A 21764-nucleotide genomic window follows, 5' to 3' on the forward strand; every position below is an offset into this window, starting at 1 on the left:
CTGGCCCAGCCATGGCTGTTGCAGGCATTTGGGGAATGAGCCAACAGGTGACAGATCTCTGTCCATCTCTCTGCCTTTCAAATAAATGTTAAAAAATATTTTTTTTTTGAAACTGCACAAATGCTTGGGATTGGCCTGTGAGCCCTGGTGGCTGGGGATGTGGAGCAGCAAGCACCAGGCCTGTTCAGCCACCGTGCTAGGAGCGGCCGCCCGCCAGTACCCACCAGGTCCCAGGGGATGCTGTGCTCAGAGCCCAGGGCTCCCTCCTCAGCCGCAGATCCTCTCCGCCCTCCTCCTCCAGGCAGTCTTCCACTCACGCAGCAGGTGTGCAGGGAAGGCCCGTTTGTGACGAGTCCCCAGGCTGCACACTGACACCCTGGGGCTGCCTGTGTCATGACTGCCCAGCACAGGTCCTCACAGGCCTGGTTTCCCACAGAGCGTCCACCCACCCCCCCCCCCAACACAGCTAGCAGCAGCAGAGTCTGGGGACGGCGTGCTTTCCCAGTGGGCTCAGAGAACACCTGTGCCGTGTCCCTGCCCTGATGTCACTGCCACCTTGCCGGAAGCTTCCAGAAGGCTCCAACCAAACAAGCCAGAAACGCTCCTCTCTGCAAGCTGCCCATGCGCTCGAATCCCATTTCTCTGCCCGCCTTGTGGACAGACCGAGCCGTCACCCGGTCTGCGCTGGCTTTGCCCTGTTGTAGGATCGGCTCAGAGCCTGGCTTGCACCACCCTGATGTCTGTCTAGCAGTCAGGAAACTCAAGGGCAAGAGCAGCAATTTTTGAGAGCTGACTGCAGGTCATTTCTGAGTTTTTAAAAATTTTCTTTTTTTTAGGGGCCGGCACCGTGGCTCACTTGGTTGATCCTCCGCCTGCGGCGCCGGCATCCCATATGGGTTCCGGGTTCTGGTCCTGGCTGCTCCTCTTCCAGGCCAGCTCTCTGCTGTGGCGTGGGAAGGCAGTGGAGGATGGCCCAGGTGCTTGGGCCCTGCACCCGCATGGGAGACCAGGAGAAGCACCTGGCTCCTGCCATCGGATCGGCACAGTGCTGGCCGTGGCGGCCATTTGGAGAGTGAACCAACGGAAGGAAGACCTTTCTCTCTGTCTCTCTTTCTCTCTCACTGTCGATAACTCTACCTGTCAAATAAATAATAAAAAAATTTTCTTTAAAAAAAGATTTATTTATTTGAAAGTCAGAGTTAGAGAGAGAGAGAGAGAGAGAGAGAGAGAGGTCTTCCATTGGTTGGTTCACTCCTCAATTGGCTGCAATGGCCAGAGCTGCTCCCATCCGAAGCCAGGAGCCAGGTGCTTCTTCCAGGTCTCCCATGCGGATGCAGAAGCCCAAGGACTTGGACCATCTTCTATTGCTATCCCAGGCCATAGCGGAGAGCTGGATCAGAAAAGGAGCAGCCAGGACTTGAACTGGTGCCCATAAGGGATGCCAGCACTGCAGGTGACAGCTTTGGCCACTATGCCACAGTGCCAGCCTCCCAAAAATTATTTTCATGTATTTGAAAGAGAGATCCTCCATCTACTGGTTTCTTCCCCAAAAGGCTCACAATAGCTGGGACTTGGCCAGGCCAATGCCAGGAGCCAGGAACTCAATCCAGGTCTCCCGTGTGTGTGGCAGGGACCCAAGCACCTGAGCCGCCACCTGCTGCCTCCCAGGGGACGCAGTAGCAGGGAGCTGGAATTGGAAGCAGAGCTGTTGCTTCAACTCAGACCCTCCAATACAGGCTGCCGGCGTGCCAAGCAGCGTTGTAACTGCCAGACACCTGCCCCCCAACTTCAGTTTCTGCTTTGTGGGCAAATGGGCATTTGAGAGCGTGGTGTTTGTGGTATGGGCTGATCAGGTTTTTGCAAGCGTGTTCTGTCACTTGGTTGCTGGGGGCCTGAGTGCTCCGTGGCTTGGGATTTGACTCAGCCCTCCGGACCACAAGGAAGCCAGCGCCAGCGGCTGCAGGTGACCCCTGGGAGATGATGGTCCTCAGAGGGAGATGAGGCCTCTGGGAGTGCCTCCCGGGGACTCAGCGGCAGGAGCCAGAAATACACACAGTTGGCAAAAGGGGCTGTGCTGGCAGCAGGAGCTTGTGTGTCTTGGAGCTTGTGGATCTTGGACCTCCTTGTGGTAGGAAGCCGCGGGGTGGGGCTGCCTGTGACTGCCAAGGCACGTCCCCTGTCACAGTTCCTGCCAGCACCATGGCTGCCCCTGTCCACACTGTCCTGAGTAAGCAGGTGCCGCTGGCCAGAGCCCGAGTCTCTGCTGACTACTTTGAGCTGTCTGGGCTCTGGTGCTGGAAGAGGGAGAAACTCTGAGCTGTGACGCCCAGGTCTCGGGCAGGGCTGCTCTGGGAAGTGAGGGGAGCTGAGCAGGTGCCACGGAGGCTGAGTGCGCTGTGTGGAGGGGTCATGTGTGGCCATGGTCCCAGGGTGCACGTTAGCAGGAAGCTGGGGTCAGGTCATGAGCCAGAGCTGGGAATTGAACCCAGGCACTCCAGGGCGGGAGATGGAAGTCTTAACCACTAGGCTCCACACCTGCTATGTCCAATACTTTAAATCACCTCTAAATTACTCACCATACCTGATACAAAGTAAGTGCCCTGTAAATAACTGTTACCCTATGCTGTTCAAGGAATAATGACAAGAGAAAACCTCTATATATATTTAGTATAGGTGTGTGTGTATTTTTTTTTCCCAAATGGTTTCCATCTGCAAGTTGGTTGAATCCACTCGTACGGAACGTGTTACAAATGGGGTGACTTAAAAAAAAATAGCGTTATCGTGTCACAGTTTTGGAGGCTGAAGTACGAGATCCAGGTGCTGAAGTCCACAGTCAAGGCCACGTCCCTCTGAAGACTGCAGGGGAGAATCCATGGTGGCCTCCCTAACGCTGGCGTTTGCAGCACCAGCTCCTGCCTCTCTGCCCTGCGATGCTTCACTCCAGTCTCTTCCTCCCTCTGTCTCCCCCCCCACTCTCTTTTTAATATTTCATTTATTTATTTGAGAAGTAGAGCTACAGACAGAGAAAGGGAGAAACAGAGAGAGAGAGAGAGAGGTCTTCTATTTGCTGGTTCACTCCCCAAATGGCCACAATGGCCAGAGCTGGGCCGATCCAAAGCCAGGAGCCAGGAGCTTCTTCTAGGTCTCCCACATGGGTGCAGGGGCCCAAGCACTTGGGCCGTCTTCTACTGCTTTCCCAGGCCACAGCAGAGAGCTGGATTGGAAGTGGAGCAGCTGGAACTCAAACAGCGCCCCTGTGGGATGCCAGCACTGCAGGTGGCAGCTTTACCCACTACGCCACAGCGCCAGCCCCTCAGACAACTTTTTGTGGGAGTTCAGCGCAGAGGCAACAGAGTGGGTCAATTCCAGCTCGATGAGTTCCCACCCCGTGCACACCCTGTTCTCTCAAATCCATTAATAAACAGTGGCTTGCAACGTACCCGCCTGTCTCTGTCACCAGCTAGCACGTTCTCCGCGGCCAGCACCCCGCATCTGGTTTTCTCTGGGTGACCTCGATCCCTAGCGCAGATCCTGTCGATGGCGGCTCCCAGGAAGCTCCGGCTGGGTCAGAATTTGGAAGTTCCCATGGGAACTGACCAAGTGGATCAGGGTCAGCTTGAGCTCACGCCGAACCAAAGACACACTCGAGGCTGATCGGGGCCAGTGCTTTGCTCCACTGTGGCAGGTGGTCCCTCTCTGTGTCCAAATTCTGTCCATTTGAGTTTTTTTTTTTTTTTTCTGCTTGCCCTTAGGCAGTTTCTGGCGAGTCCTCTGGCAAACAGGCTTGAGGCCAGGATGAAAGAGCTGAGGCTTTGTTTGGGAGACGTGGTCCCGGGGCAGGGAGGCAGAGGGTGGAGGAAGGGGACCGTGCGGTGTGTCGCCTGGCTGGTGTCACTGCCCAGCAGGTCGCTCAGCATGCCTGGTGTTGGGAGTGGCTGGGCCGCTGGGGACGGAAATCGTTAACTTCACACCTCCAGGTCCCAGTGAGGAGTGAGTCCTGAGGTTGTCACGGTGGAGTGACCCTTAGGGCTGCCTGCCTACCTGTCCCGGGCAGACGTACACCTTAAATCAGTAATTTAGATAAACACCCATCAGGGGAGCCTCCTGCCTGGTCAGGCCCACCTTATAGCTCATGCACACGCCCCTTCCCCAAGGCCAGGGGTGTAGAAAGACAACTGCCCATCCCCGGGCACTGAGCTCTCCCGTCCCCTGCTCGCTGTCTGGACCCACTTCTTACCACCCACCCTCCCTCTCCTCTGCTATCCTGTTTCCAATAAAATTTCTTCTGCCCCGAGCAGTTGTTTCTCTGCCTTCCAGGAGCAGAAAGCCCCCGAGAACCCAACACCTGGCACAGGGAGTTTTCTAGAAGATTCCCAAAGAGAAAACGGGAGTCTGTGGAAGGGCTGCTCCGTGTCTCACGGTGGTGGGTCCACGCGTGGAGGGACGATGCGACACGCTAAGGTGCCGGCCAGGAGGTGGTGGAGGGAATCTGAGAAGGTCCCCGGGGGCTGCATCCCACGAGGGTCCTCGCCTGTGCCCGCAGGCCTGAGCGCACTCCCACGATCCTGGCCTACACCCTCCTCCCTCCACTCTGCTCAGGGACAGAGGCCAGTCCTTGGTGGTGGCCGTTTGGGGGAGTCTCAGGACACAAGCTCATGGTGGGGACCCCTCAGCTTCCTCCTCTGTGACCCACTCCAGCCCCCCACCCCCGAGGCCTCTGCCAGTGCTTTGGCCGGGCTGTGACGCTGGTCCTCATGGGTCCAAGTCCATAGTTGCCTTGTCCAGTGATGGCCTTGACCAGGCATGGAAATAGTAGGGGAGGTGGCCCAGCAAATCCTCTGGGTCACCTTGGGGACGTTCTCTGCCCATTGCCTCTGGGCTGTTAGCATAACTGTCATGGGAGTTAGGACAAGTGGCCCCTGCGGTGTAGTCACCCCCTCCTTTGTGGGCCACTGGCAGGAGGAGCCGGGGCGGCCAGGTGCTAGGGCAGCTTCCGTTTCAGTGGGCACCTGATTGTGCTGCATTCCCTTCTCCCCCTACAACTAGAACTTCTAACCCAGCTGAGTGCACGGGGAAGGCATAGCCCAACTTCTCGAAGGGGTTCCTCTGTGTGACAGTGAGACACACCTGCACCTGCCAGCTGTCGGTTCAAGGCGCATCCTGCCTCCTGAGACAGGCTGGAGCCGAGGCAATGTCTTCCCGTCGGTGCCTCAGCTGACCCGCTGTTCTGTTGGGCTGACGGTCCCTGAGTAACAGTGGGGTTCATGCGACACCAGTGAAGTCACAGTCATGGGCATAGTTGCGCCTCCTTGGCTGGAATGGGCCATCTGGTCTGAGGCCTTGCCATGTGGAAATCTAGGCCAGCCGATGAGGCGCTGGCAACTTTGGACGCCGTGAGCAGATGCTGTGCACCTGTTGCACTGAGGACAAACCGTTCATGGCTCCGGGGTGGAAGGGGTCTGATGCAGCTGGTGGCTGCCTGGGTCTTCCCAGAGAACGGACTGCTCACTACTGCAGGTGGGTGGGCCTCTCCCGTGGAACAGCACGATGAGCGTGGTGTGATGTGATGCTTTGTGGGGCTGGCCACCGCCTCACCTGCCTTCCCTGGGCTCATGGGCTTCTCCAGGAGGTTTGCAAGGGCACCTGGGAGAAGTAGATCCACAGAGGACACGAGTGCCCGGTTCCCACCTCCAGCTGGTCATCGCTTGACCTGGGAGGCCCTAAGTAGTGCACGCTGTAGGGTTGCAGAAATGTAGCCTCCTGGTGGCCACTGTGGAAGCCAGAGCCTACACTTGGAGATGACGCTTGGACCCCAGAGGTGGCACTGAGAGAGGGGACAGAAGAGAGCTTGTGTCCACGACGGATGGGTAACCATTAGCCACAGGTGGCCTCCGTGGCTCAGGAAGTGCCACATCAGCTATGGTGGGCTGCCGAGTTCTGGTGCCCGGTGTCTTTGCCAGGAATGAGAGTGTGCCCAGGGTCGCTGCTGGGTCACCGTAGCTCGCTTCATAGGATGTTGGTCGTGGTGCCTTCTTGTGCGGGAAGGTTACACTGTGGGTGTTTTGTATGTTGTTTCCCTGTGTTCTAAATAGCTCCAGTATCCTCCAGACACCCAAGTGATACCTCAGAACATGTCTCCTTAAGAAACAGCGGAAGACAGCGTGAGCGTGCGGGCCATGTTGGGACTGGGATGCCGTGGGCTACGGCCCGGGCTGCCTGGAGGTCGTCAGGTGTATCGGTCAGCTTCTCGTCACCATAGCAAATGCCTCAGAGCTGCAGTTTAGGAAGAGAGGAAGTTTACCCTGGCGCACGGTTAGGGAGGTTCACAGGTGCAAGGTTGGGTGGGTCAGAGGGCAGCGAAGGCGGATGCCCTGGGCCATGAAGCAGAGAAACAGGGTGCACAGGCATCGGCTGTGCCCGGGGAGGGGGGGGGTCTCTCCTTATGAAGCCACCAGGATTGGATCATGGGGGCTCCGCCCTACCAGCCTAGTACAATGTATTCACTTCCCAAAGGGCCCCTAAATCCTAGTGCTAGCAAATGCGTCAGACCCCGACAATTTTAAAGGTTTTTAGCCCCGAAGTTCGCATGTCCTGCTATAGAATTCCTCCCAAAGAATGCAGAAAGGTAACACTGAAAGGTTGTAACTCCAGGGACGTGGGCGTTCGGCCTCGTGGTTAGGATGCCAGTGTGGTCATCCCCACCCCACACTGGAGTGACCCCTGACCCCGCGGGGGTCCTGATTCCAGCTTCCTCAGTCACATTGTGGGGGGCGGTGCTGATGGCTCAAGTAATTGTGTTCCTGCCACTCACATGGAAACCTGGACCGAATTCCCTGTTTTTCTGCAGAAACTTCTAGAACTCTTGACTCTCTCTGCTTCTTTCTTGAGCCCAAAAAGGCTTGCTGCTTGAGTTTTTAGGATAAGAGTCCAAGTAGCCTACAAGGTACTGAATTTGGTCCTGGCTTGGTTTCTGGTTCATCATGTCTGTCTGTCTGTCTATCTATCTATCTATCTTTGTTATCCACTTTCTCACTCTCTTGATCACTTGGCCACGGGACTTTTTTTTTAATTCTATGAAAGCCGCCGACTTCTTGCCCGGTGGTCTTTGCCCCTGCTCTTCCTTCCCCCTCGGCCACCGTACTGCCGTTTTCGATCAGTCGCGACACCACCTGAATAATTTCGAGTGGATAGTGGAACTCTCCCTGCAGGCTCGCCCAGCTTTCCCAGGTTGGCAAATCCGAGTGAGCTCCCTTTGAGCGGACGACACCAGCACCCAAGAGCTGGACTTTCCCCCACTCTGTGTGGTCCCCCGAGAGGCAGGTGATATGAGCACAGGGAGTCAGAGGGCAGTGGCCGCTCGCCTAAGAGATGGATGTCGTGTGACGTTAGAATCGCAGAAGCAGCGAGGACAGCCGGGGACAACAGAGGACAAGCAGGAGCTGGCAGAAAATCACCCCAGGAGACCCTGCCTCGGGCAGGAGGAAGTGCTGCCACTCTTCCAAGTCCCTCTGAGGGTGTCACGGGGCAGGGCGGGGCCCTCCGTTTGCTCTGAGGGTCTACAGGAGTGAGTTCCGTAGTGCGGCCATGTGTTGGCTCTCGGTTTTCAGGCGCTGGGCCCCGGTGGCAAATGGCATGTGCATTAGTCCCCTCTGCTTCCCCTGACTCTGCCACCCTTAACACCACCATTTGGTAACTAGCAGAGGGAGGGACCAGCGTGGTGTTCACCCAGCCAGTGCCTTCTGAGCCATCACAGAACAGGGGGCACCCTCGTGAGTCTCGCGGGGTGACACAAAGCCAGCGGCAGGGGCCACGTGTCCCAGGGCTGATCCCTCGAGCCCACCCCCTTGGGCTCCGGGTCCCCAGTCTCAGTCTTAGGGGACGGGATCCCAACCTGCTCCTACTCCATGATTCTGGGACCTCATGGGAAGAGTCTGGCGTGGACTCTGGGGTGCACCTGCTCCGCCTTGTGGGGCCGTGGGTAGATGCTCCCCCACCTCCTCTCTCTCTCGGGCCTGCGTGGGCTCAGTCCACAGCAGGCATGCCCAGCACGTGGCTCCCACAGCCACGTGGCCTCAGAGACCCCCCCTCCACCAAGCTGTGACCAGTCAACCCCAATAGGAATCATCTCCCAGCTTTGACACAGGGGCCTCCCCGGCTCTGAGGGCGTGGGATTCTACGGATGCCCTCGAGGGTTATCTTCAGTCCAGGAGCCTCACCCCCTGCCCTCTCTTTCATGCCTACAGGAACCAGGGGGAGATGGCGCACACCTGCCGTGGAACCATCAACCTGGCCACCGCCCACGTGGACACGGAGAACTCTTGTGGGATCTTGCTGATCAGTGGGGCGAGGAGCTACCACCTCAAGGCCAGCTCAGAGGTGGACCGGCAGCAGTGGATCACCGCCCTGGAGCTGGCCAAGGCCAAGGCGGTCCGGGTGATGAAAATCCATTCAGGTAGCGCGCGTTCGGCATGGTGGTGTGGACTGTGGCGCCTTGGATCTGCAGCGAGTGGGGGCTGGAAGTGTTTGGGGCGAACGGCAATGATGAGACTCACGCTGGTCTGGTGTGTACTTGCTGTTCCCCGCCCAGCTCCGTGTGACCCTCAGCCGCTCCGCCAAGGCCACCAGGGGTGGCCGGCAGCTCTCGGGCTGGTGCGGGCTCTGTGCGTGCCTTTCTTTGGATGAGTCTGGTCGCCTGGCTTTCAGGAGAGGCCCCAGAGCCAGGCTCAGAGGTGCAGTCTCAGGTGGGATTCCGGGTTGCAGACGTGTGCCTCGGGCAGGACTCCCGCCGCGGCCCCTGTTCTGGGGACTTAAGGCTGCTTAGACACAGCTGCTGCCTTTGCCGGGTAAGAGGCTGGCTCGGAGGTGCTGAGCAAGAGGCTGACTTTAGACTTTAACGCATTTTTACTGTTACTCGTCTTATTTGAGCGGCGGGGGCGGGGGAGCTCTCTCCAATCCACTGGTTCACTCCCAAATGTCTGCAATGGCTGGGGGCCGGGCCAGGGCTGAACCTGGGATCTGGAACTCAGTCCAGGCCTCCCCCATGGGTGGCAGGAGCCCAGTGGCTTCAGCTACCGCCGGGTGCGTGCCAGGGTCCGCATTAGCCGGGTGCCGGAGTCAGGAGTTGGAACTGGGTGTTGTACCCTGGCACCGTGATGTGCAGTGCCTGCTAGGCTAAGCAGCCCCCCCCCCCCGAGCAGTTTCCGTTTTTGAAGATGGAATGTTTGCACCCCACCCCGGAAGCAGCAGCTCCCCCTGCCCGTGCAGTGAAGTCTGTCTGGGATTCCGTGCCCAGCGCCGCCGCTTCGTTCTGCTTCCCAGAGGCAGATATACAAGGGCCCTTGAGAAAGCTAACGCAGAGTGGAATGAAAAAGCTGACGGAGAGTGGAACTCAAAGGTATTTTTGTGAAAGACATTTTTTTAAATCCCTGAGTAGCTTTTCATAATACACATTTTGCGCAAACTTCCTGAAGACCCTTTGTATACTCAAATTGGTACTTATTTCAAAACAAATGCAATTCTCCAGCTTGCCTTTTTCCATTTAGCGAGGCATCTTGGAATGTTTTCCCTGTCGGTACATAGAAGCGTGCTCCTTTTTCTCTTTTTCTCATTTTCTTTCTTTTTTTTTTTTTTTTTTTTTTTTTTTTTTTTTTTTTTTGACAGGCAGAGTGGACAGTGAGAGAGAGAGACAGAGAGAAAGGTCTTCCTTTTTGCCTTTGGTTCACCCTCCAATGGCGCTGTGGCTGGCGCGCTGCAGCTGGCGCACTGCGCTGATCTGAAGCCAGGAGCCAGGTGCTTCTCCTGGTCTCCCATGCAGGTGCAGGGCCCAAGGACCTGGGCCATCCTCCACGGCACTCCTGGGCCACAGCAGAGAGCTGGCCTGGAAGAGGGGCAACCGGGACAGAATCCGGCGCCCTGACCGGGACTAGAACCCAGTGTGCTGTGCTAGGTGGAGGATTAGCCTAGTGAGCCGCAGCGCCAGCCCTCCTTTTTCTTACACGAGTGCAGGATGCCTTGTGTGGATGCATCGTACTTTATCCAGCCCATTGCCCTGTTTAGCTCCGACACCCTGCTGCAGCGGGAGACCCTGCAAGACTTCATTTCACATGTGTACAGGTGTGTACGAAGCATGGGCCGGGCCTCGGCCTAGCAGTTAAGACACTGCGTAGGGCTCCCGTGTCTCCTAGCAGAGGGCCTGGGTCTGAATCCCAGCTCTGCTCCCGTTCCTGCTCCCTGTTGGTGCAGGCCCTGGGGGCGGCAGCTGATGGCTCAGGTGTCGTGACTGGCTCCCTGCCACCTGTGTGGCGATCTGGATGGATCCCAGGATCTGGGGAGTGGACCAGTGGATGGCAACTTTCTTCGTCTCTTTTTCCTTCCCTCCCATCTTCCTTCCCTCGCCCTACCTCTCAAATCAATCAATCGATCGATCGATCAATCAACAAATAAAAATGGAGTATGCCGCCCCCGAGCTGGGTGCCGGGTTATACAGCTGTGAGGCATTGTCAGACTCCTTCCCTCGGGGTTGTCTTGTAAGACACCAGTGGCGGGGTGTGACAGCTGTCTCCCCACAGCCCGGCCTCCCCAGAGCCATAGCAAGCGTTTCTGATGGGTGAAAATCGTGTCTGCACAGCCCAGGAGCAGGGATCGGGCAGCTGTGGGCCTTAGGATGTTGTGAGCAAAATGGCACGGGTCTCATGGCCCTGTGCGTGTTTCCCAGGAGACAGGGCTGCAGGCGTGAGCAGGCCCAGCCGCGGCTCTCTGGCATCGACTCCCAGCCTGGGTGGGGGGTCAGTGGGTCCTGGTGAGGAGTTTTAGCTCAGGGCAGGAAGAAGGGGCTGGCTGGAGCCATTGGTCACTATGCCCCACTTTGCATTGCGGCCTCTCCCAGCATACATTGCCATCTTTCCCAGTGTGCATTGTGATCTCTCCCAAAGTGCATTGTGGTCTCTCTCAGTGTCATTGTGGGTTCTCCAGTGTGCATTGTGGTCTCTCCCAGCATCATTGCCATCTTTCCCAGTGTGCATTGTGGTCTCTCCCAGCATCATTGCCATCTCTCCCAGTGTGCATTGTGATCTCTCCCAAAGTGCATTGTGGTCTTTCCCAGCATGCATTGTGGTCTCTACTGGTGTGCATTGCCGTGTCTCTTGTTGTAAGCTGGGGAACCCTCAACGTTAGGCTGGCCTTCATCTTTTTTTTAAAGATTTATTTATTTATTTGAAATGCAGAATTACAGAGAGAGAAGGAGAGAGAGAGAGAGAGAGGTCTTCCATCGGCTGGTTCACTCCCCAACTGCCCACAACTGCCAGAGCTGCGCCGATCCAAAGCCAGGAGCCAGGAGCTTCCTCCGGGTCTCCCACACAGGTGCAGGGGCTCAAGGACTTGGGCCATCTTCCACTGCTTTCCAGGCCATAGCAGAGAGCTGGATTGGAAGAGGAGCAGCCGTTTCTCGAACTGGCGCCCATATGGGATGCCAGCGCTTCAGGCCAGGGCGTTAACCCGCTGCGCCACAGTGCTGGCCCCTGGCCTTCATTTTAAAAGGCAACACATAGCATATAAAGACCTATACGAGGCCGGCGCCGCGGCTCACTAGGCTAATCCTCCGCCTAGCGGCGCCGGCACACCGGGTTCTAGTCCCGGTCGGGGAGCCGGATTCTGTCCCGGTTGCCCCTCTTCCAGGCCAGCCCTCTGCTGTGGCCAGGGAGTGCAGTGGAGGATGGCCCAGGTGCTTGGGCCCTGCACCCCATGGGAGACCAGGATAAGCACCTGGCTCCTGGCTCCTGCCATTGGATCAGCGCGGTGCGCCGGCCGCAGCGCGCCGGCCGCAGCGGCCATTGGAGGGTGAACCAACGGCAAAGGAAGACCTTTCTCTCTGTCTCTCTCTCTCACTGTCCACTCTGCCTGTCAAAAAAAAAAAAAAAAAAAAAAAAAAAAAGACCTATACGAAACAAAGAAGCCGTAACGTGGGTACCTGATTGATGTGTCTAAAATGATATATACACAGTGCAAAATTCGTGCTAGTGGTGTGACCAGTGCGTTTTCATGTATGATTTCCTTCACGGCTCACTCTCCCCAGAGACTGAATTCTGAGCAACTTCTTCTGAAATTGGTAGAGTCAGGTTGTCCTTGGACACCAAATTGTATTTCATCACAAATTTGGTAAACCAATGAGAGAGAAAGGTTTCATTTCTTTTTTTAAAATATTTCTTTCTTTTTTTTTTTTTTAAGTAGAATTAGAGAGGGAGAGACAGAGAGAGGTCTTCCATCTGCTGGTTCACGCCTCAAATGGCCACGACAGCCAGAGCTGGGCTGACCTAAAGCCAGGAGCTTCTTCTGGGTCTTCCATGTGGGTGCAGGGCCCAAACACTTGGGCCATCTTCCGCTGCTTTCCCAGGTCATTAGCAGGGAGCTGGATCAGAAGTGGAGCAGCCGGGTCTTGAACCAGTGCCCATATGGGATGCCGGCACTGCAAGTGGTTTTACCCACTACACTACAACACTGGCCCCCTGAAATGTTTCATCTTCGTATTTATCAAATATCTGCCGGTGATGAAAACAAGACCGTGTGAAAACGTTCGGTGTGGCCGGCGCCGCGGCTCACTAGGCTAATCCTCCGCCTTGCGGCGCCAGCACACCGGGTTCTAGTCCCGGTCGGGGCGCCGGATTCTGTCCCGGTTGCCCCTCTTCCAGGCCAGCTCTCTGCTGTGGCCCGGGAGTGCAGTGGAGGATGGCCCAAGTGCTTGGGCCCTGCACCCCATGGGAGACCAGGAGAAGCACCTGGCTCCTGCCTTTGGATCAGTGCAGCGCGCCGGCCGTGGTGGCCATTGGAGGGTGAACCAACGGCAAAAAGACCTTTCTCTCTCTCTCTCTCTCTCTCTCACTGTCCACTCTGCCTGTCAAAAAAAAAAAAAAAAAAGTTCGATGAATCCCTCTGCATACCCATCCCAGTTCTGCTATTGGCAATTCCTTTATGCTCGCCATGCAAGGGAGCTATACATCGCTATTCAGCAGACGTGCAGCGCCATCTGGTGGGCATCTGGTGTGATTGCAGCAGGACACTTGGAGTTCCAAGAGCCGCACTGTTGTCTCGGGGTAAGTGTCTGGGTGGCATTCATCCTGAAGTGTGACAGCACAACCGTCCAGCTCCACACCGGGTGGCCTTAACGTCCACACTCCCGTGCACCTGCATGTTGGCCTGTGGGCGGTTCCAGAATCAGGTGCAGTCTGCCCCTATCTTCTTCTTCTTCTTTTTTTTTTTTTTGACAGGCAGAGTGGACAGTGAGAGAGAGAGACAGAGAGAAAGGTCTTCCTTTGCTGTTGGTTCACCCTCCAATGGCCGCCGCGGCCAGCGCACCGCGCTGATCCGATGGCAGGAGCCAGGTACTTCTCCTGGTCTCCCATGGGGTGCAAGGCCCAAGCACTTGGGCCATCCTCCACTGCACTCCCTGGCCACAGCAGAGAGCTGGACTGGAAGAGGGGCAACCGGGACAGAATCCGGCGCCCCAACTGAGACTAGAACCCGGTGTGCCGGCGCCGCTAGGCAGAGGATTAGCCTGTTTAGCCGCGGCGCCGGCTTGCTCCTATCTTCTGATGTCCTATCTGCCTCCTCACAGGATGCCGCAGGCCTGTCGCGCCTGCAGCCCTGCCATGCACACCGCCATGACCATACTAATGGTGGCTGGAGTTGGTACCCAGATGCAGCTGTTTCCTGGCCCTGAAACAAAATGCCTGAAGCAGAGCTATTTGCAAAGAACAGAGATTTCTTTAGCTTGCGGTTCAGGAGGAAGTCCACGAGCGTGGTGCCGGCACCTGTCCAGCTTTGCTAAGGGCCTTGCGGTGGAGGAGGGCACCGCCCGATGAGCCAGGAGCAAGCCAGGCAGAGTTTGTGTTTATAACAAAGCTGGTTCCGAGCTCACCTCAATCTGTGAGTGGATTAATCCAACCCGTTCATCCTTTCCTGGTCTCCCATGCGGGTGCAGGGACCCAAGCACCTGGGCCATCCTCCGCTCCCTCCCGGGCCACAGCAGAGAGCTGGACTGGAAGAGGAGCAACTGGGACTAGTACCCAGTGCCCCAACTGAGACTAGAACCCGGAATGCCGCACCACAGGCGGAGGATTAGCCAAGTGAGCCAGCGCCAGCCAACCATGAATTCTTAAACACAACATCAAAAACAATAAAAGAAAAAGACAGATAAATTGAACTTCATCAGAAATGAAAAGTTCGGGGCTGGCACAGCAGGTAAAGCCACTGCCCACAACACTGTTGCCAGTTTGAGTCCCATCTGCTCCACTTCCAATCCAGCTTCCTGCTAATGTGCCTGGGAAAAGCAGCGGAAGATGGCCCAGTGCTTGGGCAGCACCCACATGGGAGACTAGGATGAAGCTCTTGGCTCCTGGCTTTGGCCTGGCCCAGCCCTTGGCTGTTGTGGCCATTTAGGGAGTGAACCAGTACGTGGAAGACTCCTCTCTGTCTCTGTTTCTCCCTCTCTCTCTAAAATTCTGCTTTTCAAATAAATAAAGAAATCTTAAGAAAAACCAGTCTTAATCTGTTATACTAGCAAAGAACTTGTAGAAACCAAATTTAAAACATAATACTTCTTATAACTATTCCCTCCAAAGGAAGTGCTTGAGTATAAATCTAACAAAACATGTACAGGATCTGTATGCTAAAGCATAAAAAAAGCTGGTGAAGAAGAAATCAAAGAAAATCTGAGGACATGGGAGGCATACCATGTCCATGGACTGGGAGACTCGCCACAGCAAAGATGTCAGGTCTCCTCAGACTGACCTATGGGTCTAACAGAACGTCCATCAGAATCTCTTGTAGTTTACTCTAAAACCCATGTGGAAACACAAAGGACCTGGAATAGCTAAGACCATCTTTAAAAAGAAGAAATGGGGGCCGGTGCTGTGGCTCAGCGGGTTAAAGCCCTGGCCTGAAGTGCCAGCATCCCATAAGGGTGCTTGCTGGTTGTAGTCCTGGCTGCTCCTCTTCTGATCAAGCTCTCTGCTATGACCTGGGAAGGCACTGGAAGATGGCCCAAGTCCTTGGGCCCCTGCACACACGGGTTAAGTTTTAATTAATTTTATTTATTTATTTGGGAGACAGAGACAGAGAGAGAGAATTCCTGTCTGCTGGTTCACACCCAGAATTCCCACAGTGCCCAGGCTGAAACCAAGAGTTATGAATTTGACCCAGGTCTCCCACGTGGGTGGCAGGGACCCCACTCCTTGAGTCACCTCCTGCTGCCTCCTGGGACGCACACAGGGAAGCTGGAGTCAGGAGCGGAGCTGGGACTTGAACCCAGACAGGCGCCCCACGCAGTGTCTTAACTGCTAGGTTAAATGCCTGCCCCCGGTTTCTACAAAGGTACAGAAGCAGTTCAATGGTGGAAGGGGAGCTTTCTCAGCATGCGCTCCTGGGGGAACTGAACATTCACAAGCAAAGAAAGAAAAAGTGAACGTTAACCTAAGCATCAAAGTTAATTCAGAAGCAACGGGGCGGGGGGCAAGGCTGGCACTGTGGCACCGCAGGCCAAGCCACCACTGGTGATGCTGGCAGAAGATGACTCACACCCTTGAGCCCCTGCCATGCATGTAGGGAGTGAACCTCTCCCTCCCTCTCCCCTCCCCCTCCCCCTCCCCTGAGGGTAGCAGGGGCCCAAGGACTTGGACCACCTTCCACTGCTTCCCCAGGAGCATTAGGAGGGAGCCGGCTCAGAAGCAGAGCAGCCTGGACTTGAGCCAGTGCCCTAACGGGATGCTGGCATCGCAAGCCACAGCTTAACCCACTGGGCTACAACGCTGCCCCCAAAGAGTATATAAAGAACTTGCAAGGCCGGCACTGCAGCTCACTAGGCTAATCCTCCGCCTTGCGGCACCGGCACACCGGGTTCTAGTCCCGGTCGGGGCGCCGGATTCTGTCCCGGTTGCTCCTCTTCCAGGCCAGCTCTCTGCTGTGGCCAGGGAGTGCAGTGGAGGATGGCCCAAGTGCTTGGGCCCTGCACCCCATGGGAGACCAGGAGAAGCACCTGGCTCCTGCCATCGGATCAGCGCGGTGCGCCGGCCACGGCAGGCATTGGAGGGTGAACCAACGGCAAAGGAAGACTTTCTCTCTGTCTCTCTCTCTCTCACTGTCCACTCTGCCTGTCCAAAACAAAAACAAAAAACCTCGCAAAATGCAGTGATCAAAAGGCCATCTAATCCAGCCGTGGAGACTGCCCATCTAATCAGAGAGTGCACAGAAGACCGTGAGCAGATACTTTATGGAAGAGAAGGGACAGGTGCTCGGTGTGACTCAGGTCCCCCGGGGACATCAGCACACACTGGAGAGCGTCAAGGTGACGATGCAGGTGGTACTCAGCGCCGGGGCGTCCGTCAGACACTGCCAGTAGGAACAAGCAGCAGCACGGCCACTCTGGAAGTCGGCTTTCCGTTTCTCACAATATGAAGCACTCAGTGACCCTGTGACCAGCCAAGGCACCCAGAGAAATGCAAACTTATATTGCCACACACACACACACACACACTCACACAAACTGCACACCAATGTTCATAGCAGCACAATTTGGCTTTTCTTTTTCAAGAATTATTTATTTGAAAGTCAGAATCGCAGAGGGAGAGGGAGAGGGAGGGAGAGAGAGAGAGAGAGAGAGAGAGGTCTTCCATCCACTGCTTCACTCCCCAAATGGCCGCAATGGCTGGAGCTGGGCTGGTGCAAAGCTAGGAGCCAGGCGCTTCTTCCAGGTCTCCCAAGCAGGTGCAGGGGCCCAAGCACTTGGGTCATCTTCCACTGCTTTCCCAGGTGCATTAGCAGGGAGCTGGATCAGAAGTGGAGCAGCCGGGACTCGAACCGACGCCCATATGGGATGCTAGCATGGCAGGCAGAGGGTTAATGCACTATAGCAGCATGATTTGTAAAAGCAAAGCACTGGAAACCATGCACGCGTCCTTCAGTGAGTGAATGGGGACGTCCACACTCAACAGGGGAAAATGAGTGGCTGGGCTATGTTTTACGAATGGTTTATTATTTGAGAGATAGAGATACGGAGGTATCATTCATACGCTGGCTCACTCCCCTAGATGGCCACAGCAGCCATGCCTGGGCCAGGCTTAAGCCAGGAGCCTGGGTCTCCCAGGTGGGTGCCAGGCATCTCAGGAGATAGCTGAACCTGCTGAGCCACAGCGCCACCTCCTGGCCGTCTTCTGCCTTACTTCTGTCCTCAAAAATGGGCTAGAGGTACTGAGAAGATTCACTTAAGTAAAGTGTGGAAAAGCCAATAAAAGTGAGCGTACTTATTGAATAAAATCACGTTGGCAGCTTTAAAATAATACAGGTTTGCAGGTGCCCCTTCCCTGCTAAAGCTGCATAAGAGTGACTTGGAGGGAGAGGACTCTAGGCTAATCCTCCGCCTTGCGGCGCCGGCACACCGGGTTCTAGTCCCGGTCGGGGTGCCGGATTCTGTCCTGGTTGCCCCTCTTCCAGGCCAGCTCTCTGCTGTGGCCCGGGAGGGCAGTGGAGGATGGCCCAAGTCCTTGGGCCCTGCACCCCATGGGAGACCAGGAGGAAGCACCTGGCTCCTGGCTTCGGATCAGTGCGATGCACCGGCCGTAGCACGCCGGCCGCGGTGGCCATTGGAGGGTGAACCAACGGCAAAGGAAGACCTTTCTCTCTGTCTCTCTCTCTCACACTGTCCACTCTGCCTGTCAAAAAAAAAAAAATCTCCTAGGTACAGATTCAGCACACAAAAAATACAGACCACTCAGTGTTTAATTTGGACTTCAAATACACAACAAATCAGGTTTTGGTGCAAGGTGATTCCATGCAACATTTGGGACGTCCTCACACTAGCCTTTGTTTGCTGTGTACCTGAAATTCAAAGTTGCTTGGCGTCCTGCAAGTGAGCCTATCCTAGGGACTCTGCTCCCAGCTCCCTGGTCTGAAGACAAACCTCGCAGGCAGCAAGTAGAGGCTATCCCTCCACCCGACACCGGGGGGCGCTAGAAGATGGCCTGTTCGTTTTCTCTCCTCCCAATATTAAAGTGGTGTTTGGGAATGTGTGAGCAGCTTTACAATTCACCTCGCGTCCTTGCGGGTTATTTTTAGATTTTTGGGGGTCCACCTCCTAGAGGGACTTGGGGAAGCTGCCAGAGGGCATACAGAGCCAGCCGTCTCTCTCTCTCCCTCCCTCCCTCCCTCCCTCTCTCTCCCTCTCCCTTCGCTTTCCTACTGGGGACTACTCCAGCTCCTAGGGGGCTCCCCTCTCCTGCCCGGCTCCCCCAGACGAGCCTGTTTCCACCTTGATGTCACAGCCCTATTCTGATATCACAGCCCAGCTTCTGGAATTATCCCAGGCAGCCCAGATTCTGCCCTTACAGCTGAGCAGAGGGTGGGAGGGGGCTAGGGTGGCCGGCAGCCCGAGGGGCTGACCCGAAGGAACATCGGGGCACCTGCCATCCCATGGCTCTGAAATGAAAAGCCCCTGAAAGGTAGGACTCGGAAGGCGTCCCTCCTGCTTCCCGCAGCTGCACGGTCCCCGCTGGGTGGAAGTGAGTCCCAGGGCGTGTGCTGTTTTTCTGGCCTTGTCGGCAGCTCCTGGCAAACCTGGGGAGCCAGGTGGCCCTGAGAAGCGACAGCGCCTCCTTGGTCCATTCAGCAACTCCCCCCTCCCCAGGTGGAGGAGTTTTCCTGAACCACAAGGCTGCTCAGCCTCAACGCCCACCCCGCCCCAGCTGTCTTTGGTCCCGTCCATCCCTTCTGGACACTGGGCTTTGAGTGCTGGGGTGGGGTTTCCGCGGCGTTTGGTGCTGGTTCATGGCCGCCCCTTCCATCTTCCTTCCTGGAGACGCTGGGCGGGGGACAGGGGTGTGGTCTTCTGGGGACCAGAGGCAAATGTGGCCGAATTCCCACTGTTCACCTGCAGATGCACCAGCCCCGTTCTCCTCCCCGGCCACCAGCATTGCAAGGTCTCTGTGAATTCATTAAGTCAGTAGGAAATCGACCCGCATGGATTAAACAGCACGGTCTTGCAAAATCCCGAGTGACTTCTAACTGGCGGGCATAAAGTTCCCTTGGAGCAATTAAAACTGCAGATTATATATTTTTTAAACTTTATTTTATTTACTTGAAAGGCAGAGAGAGAAGGAAGGAGAGAGCGTGAGCGAGTGAGCTTCTGTCTTGGCTGCAGCAGCCAGGGCTGGGCTGGGCCAAAACCAGGAGCCTGGAACTCCATCCAGGTCTCCCACGTGGGTGCAGGGGCCCAAGGACTTGGGCCATCTTCCACTGCCTTCCCAGGCGTGTTAGCAGGGAGCTGGATCAGAAGTGGAGCAGCCGGGACTCGACCCAGTTCACCAGGTGTGTTCACAGCTCTGACCTCGGCCCCGGTCTACCAGGTCCTGGGCAGCCTCTCTCTGTCCCCAAGAGCTCCATCAGAGACCGTCTCTCTGTGTGGCACCTGCCAGGCCCCAGAGGGTGGGCACCAAGGGCCTTGTCCAGCACGATTAGCCAGTCTTTCTGCAGTGGCCTTGGGCTGACATTGAATGGTTCCCAGAGGGATGGGTCGGCGACTCAACGTGTGGTGTCCCTGCCCAGCTCGGGCTGTGAATCCAGGCTTTCCCGAGACTGCCCCACGGCTTCCGAGCAAATCAGCATATCTGTGCATCCCTTGGAGGTTTCGGGGGTGTCGCTGTGCCCCCTGTGTGCTCCTGGGGTTCCGGGCCCTTTGCACCTGCCGGTGTCCAGCATCCATGTGTCCAGACCTGGCTCCTTGTGTGTGGTGTGCTGCTTCCCCCACGCCCCTGAGCCCTTGGTTCTTGGTCTTTTGGGGTAGAGTAGAGGGGAGGGCCTCCCCACCCCCACCCCCAGCTCCTCCACAGCACCCATGTATTTTTTTAAATTTATTTGATGGGTAGAGTTACAGACAATGGGAGAGAGACAGAGAGAAAGGTCTTCCTTCCGTTGGTTCACTCCCCAAATGGCCGCTACGGCCAGCGCTGCGCCGATCCGAAGCCAGGAGCCAGGTGCTTCCTCCTGGTCTCCCATGGGGTGCAGGGCCCAAGGACTTGGGCCATCCTCCACTGCCCTCCCGGGCCACAACAGAGAACTGGACTGGAAGAGGAGCAGCTGGGTCCAGAACCTGGCACCCAAATGGGATGCTGGCGCTGCAGGGGGAGGATTAACCAAATGAGCCACGGCGCCAGCCCTGGATTATTTATATATTTAAAGATTTATTTACAGGGGCCAGTGCTGTGGTGCAGCAAGTTAACGCCCTGGCCTGCAGCGCTGGCATCCCATATGGCCGCCTGTTCAAGTCCTGGCTGCTCCACTTCCAATCTAGCTCTCTGCTATGGCCTGGGATAGCAGTAGAAGATGGCCCAAGTCCTTGGGCCCTTACACCCTTGTGGGAGACCCGGAAGAAGCTCCTGGCTCCTGGCTTCAGATCGGTGCAGCTCCAGCCAGTGTGGCCAATTGGGGAGTGAACTAGCGGATGGAAGACCTCTCTCTCTCTCTCTCTCTCTCTCTCTCTCTCTCTCTCTGTAACTCTGACTTTCAAATAAATAAATAAATCTCTTTAAAAAATATTTATTTACAGAGTCACAGAGAAAGAAGGAAAGATATATACAGAGACAGAGGCCTTCCATGTGTTGGTTCACTCCCCAGATGGCTGCAGTGGGCCAGCGCTGGGCCAGGTGGAAACCAGGAGCTTCTTCATGGTCTCCCATGCAGGTGCAGGGGCCCAAGCAGTTGGACCATCTTCTACTGCTTTCCCAGGTGCATTAGCAGGGAGTTGGATTGGCAGTGGAGCAGCTGGGACTCGAACCGGAGTCCATAGGGGATGCTGGTGTCTCAGGCGGTAGCTTTACCCGCTATGCCGCATGCTTGCCCCTGGGATTTTTTTTTCTTTAAACTGTAATTGTTACTGTTGCTATGGAAATTTTGAGACAGAAGCAGAAAGGTCCCAAGGACCTGTGCGTGTCCGTCACCCACCTGCCACAGTTACCAGGTCCCGGCCAGTCCCTCCTCTTCCGCCTCATCCTAAAGCCAGTTGCAGTCATCGTGTCATTCCATTCGTCAGGATTTCTGGTTGCATCTTTAAAAGATAAGAATTACTTCCTTGGGGCTGGCACAGTGGCGTAGTAGGCTAAGCCTCCACCTGCAGTGCCAGCAGCCCATAGGGGCACCAGTTTGAGTCCTGGGTGTTCCTCTTCTAATCCAGCTCTCTGCTAATGACCTGGGAAAGCAGTAGAAGATGGCCCAAATGTTTGGGCCCCTGCACCCATGTGGGAGACCTGGAAGAAACTCCTGGCTCCTGATTTCAGATTGGCCCAGCTCTGGCCATTGCAGCCATTTGAAGAGTGAACCAGCGGATGGAAGACCTCTCTCTCTGTCTCTCCCTCTCTTGTCTGTAACTCTGCCTCTCAAATAAATAAGAATTACTTCCATGAAAAAAAAAACATAACCAAAGTACCATGATCCTCCCTAACAAATCAACGCTGGATTGGAGTGAGATTGTCTTAGCGGAGCTGGGACTCTCCCTGTCTCCTGGAGAGAGGGCAGTAGAGGGGGAGGGGCAGAGGGCAGAGGGCGGGGGTCACACACACACAAGTATCCAGCAGAAGGCTGAAGAGGAAGTGAATGACCTGCTGCTGGCCCTCCCCTAAGCGAGTGGGACCCGTGGGCTTGGCCCTGCAGGGTGCAGGGGGAGGGTCCGAGCCGGGGGAGTTGCCGACAAGGACGCTGCAGCTCCAGCGTTAGCCAAGAGCCACCGAGGG

General features: G+C 56.0%; 1 protein-coding gene across 4 annotated transcripts in view; it reads left to right on the forward strand.

The window, feature by feature from the left end:
- Positions 1-21764, forward strand: part of OSBP2 (oxysterol binding protein 2) — a 141604-nt gene that overhangs the window by 24983 nt on the left and 94857 nt on the right. For all 4 annotated transcript variants that reach the window (XM_089323388.1, XM_008272140.5, XM_089323389.1 and 1 more), the window contains one exon: positions 8244-8452. In XM_089323388.1, the coding sequence (XP_089179514.1) occupies positions 8244-8452 (209 nt within the window). The remainder of the gene's footprint in view (positions 1-8243; positions 8453-21764) is intronic.

This window comes from Oryctolagus cuniculus, chromosome 21 (genome assembly GCF_051225735.1).
Source record: "Oryctolagus cuniculus isolate XC-2025 breed Fujian yellow rabbit chromosome 21, ASM5122573v1, whole genome shotgun sequence".
Classification (NCBI taxonomy): Eukaryota; Metazoa; Chordata; class Mammalia; order Lagomorpha; family Leporidae; genus Oryctolagus; species Oryctolagus cuniculus.